Source organism: Mandrillus leucophaeus, unplaced genomic scaffold (genome assembly GCF_000951045.1).
Source record: "Mandrillus leucophaeus isolate KB7577 unplaced genomic scaffold, Mleu.le_1.0 Scaffold956, whole genome shotgun sequence".
In the NCBI taxonomy this organism is placed as follows: Eukaryota; Metazoa; Chordata; class Mammalia; order Primates; family Cercopithecidae; genus Mandrillus; species Mandrillus leucophaeus.
In genome coordinates, this window is record NW_012110430.1 from 174681 (window position 1) to 175730 (window position 1050).

The 1050-nt window shown below is 37.0% G+C and overlaps 1 protein-coding gene across 2 annotated transcripts in view; it reads left to right on the plus strand.

Moving 5' to 3' along the window:
* GAR1 (GAR1 ribonucleoprotein) overlaps window positions 1-1050 on the plus strand; it is a 16174-nt gene that overhangs the window by 9852 nt on the left and 5272 nt on the right. For both annotated transcript variants that reach the window (XM_011970567.1, XM_011970566.1), the window contains exon 4: window positions 334-393. In XM_011970567.1, the coding sequence (XP_011825957.1) occupies window positions 334-393 (60 nt within the window). The remainder of the gene's footprint in view (window positions 1-333; window positions 394-1050) is intronic.

Here is a 1050-nt window from a genome sequence, read left to right on the forward strand (position 1 = left end):
AATTCTCATGCCTCAGCCTTTCAAGTAGCTGGGATTACAGGTGAGCGCCACCGTGCCTGGATGCTTTTTGTGTTTTTAGTGGAGGTGGGGTTTCACCATGCTGGCCAGGCTGGTCTCAAACTCTTGTCCTCAAGTGATCCATCTGCCTTGGCCCCCTGAAGTGCTGGGTTTGCAGGTGTGAGCCACCACACCCAGCCCCTGGAAGTTCATTTCTTATCTTTCCTATATATGTCTATATATTCTAACTTTGTTTTTGAAATTATACATCAATTCAGAAGGTTTGATAGCGTCTTTCATCGTAATTGCTCATTTGTTCCTTAATAAAAATAATAGTATTTTTCAGTTAAATTGTCAGAAAACATGAAGGCTTCATCCTTTAAAAAACTACAGAAGGTGAGTCAAACTTATGATACTTGGGATCCTTGGTTTTATAAGGGAATGACCTATCTTAGGAAAGTCCTACTTGGAGTGCTTGAGGTTTTCCCAACATATCACTAGTAAAGCTCTTAAACTGAAATGTTCTGTGCTATAAATATTGAACATACTAATCTTTGAAAGTGATTTATTTGATACAGCCTTTTAGAAAGTAAAAATCACTACTTTTGCTTATATTACCAAAATCTGTAAACTGCTAGAGTAAGAGTTTTTTGTTGATGTAAAACTCTTATTGAAAAGCATTCATGACCAAACATTCTAGGTGCAATCTTAATTTATAAAACTTACGTTATTTGAGAGAAGGTAGGTACTAAGTGATTTCACAAGAACTTCAATAACATGATATATGCTGTGAAGGAAAAATACAGGTTGCCATGAGAAGCTTTGTAGTGCCACCAACTTTAGTCTGTAGTGTTTGCTTAAAAGGTGAGCTTGAAACTGAGGTCTGATTGTTGACTAAGAGCAGTTTCCACAACTGGTTGCATGTTGGAGTTATCTTGGGGAGCTTTTAAGAAGATGTACTTCCAGTTTCCACTTCTGGAAATTTGACCTAGGAGCTCCTAAGTAGGGCCCAGGAAAAGCTCTTGGATAATTTTTTTTTTTTTTTTTTTTTTT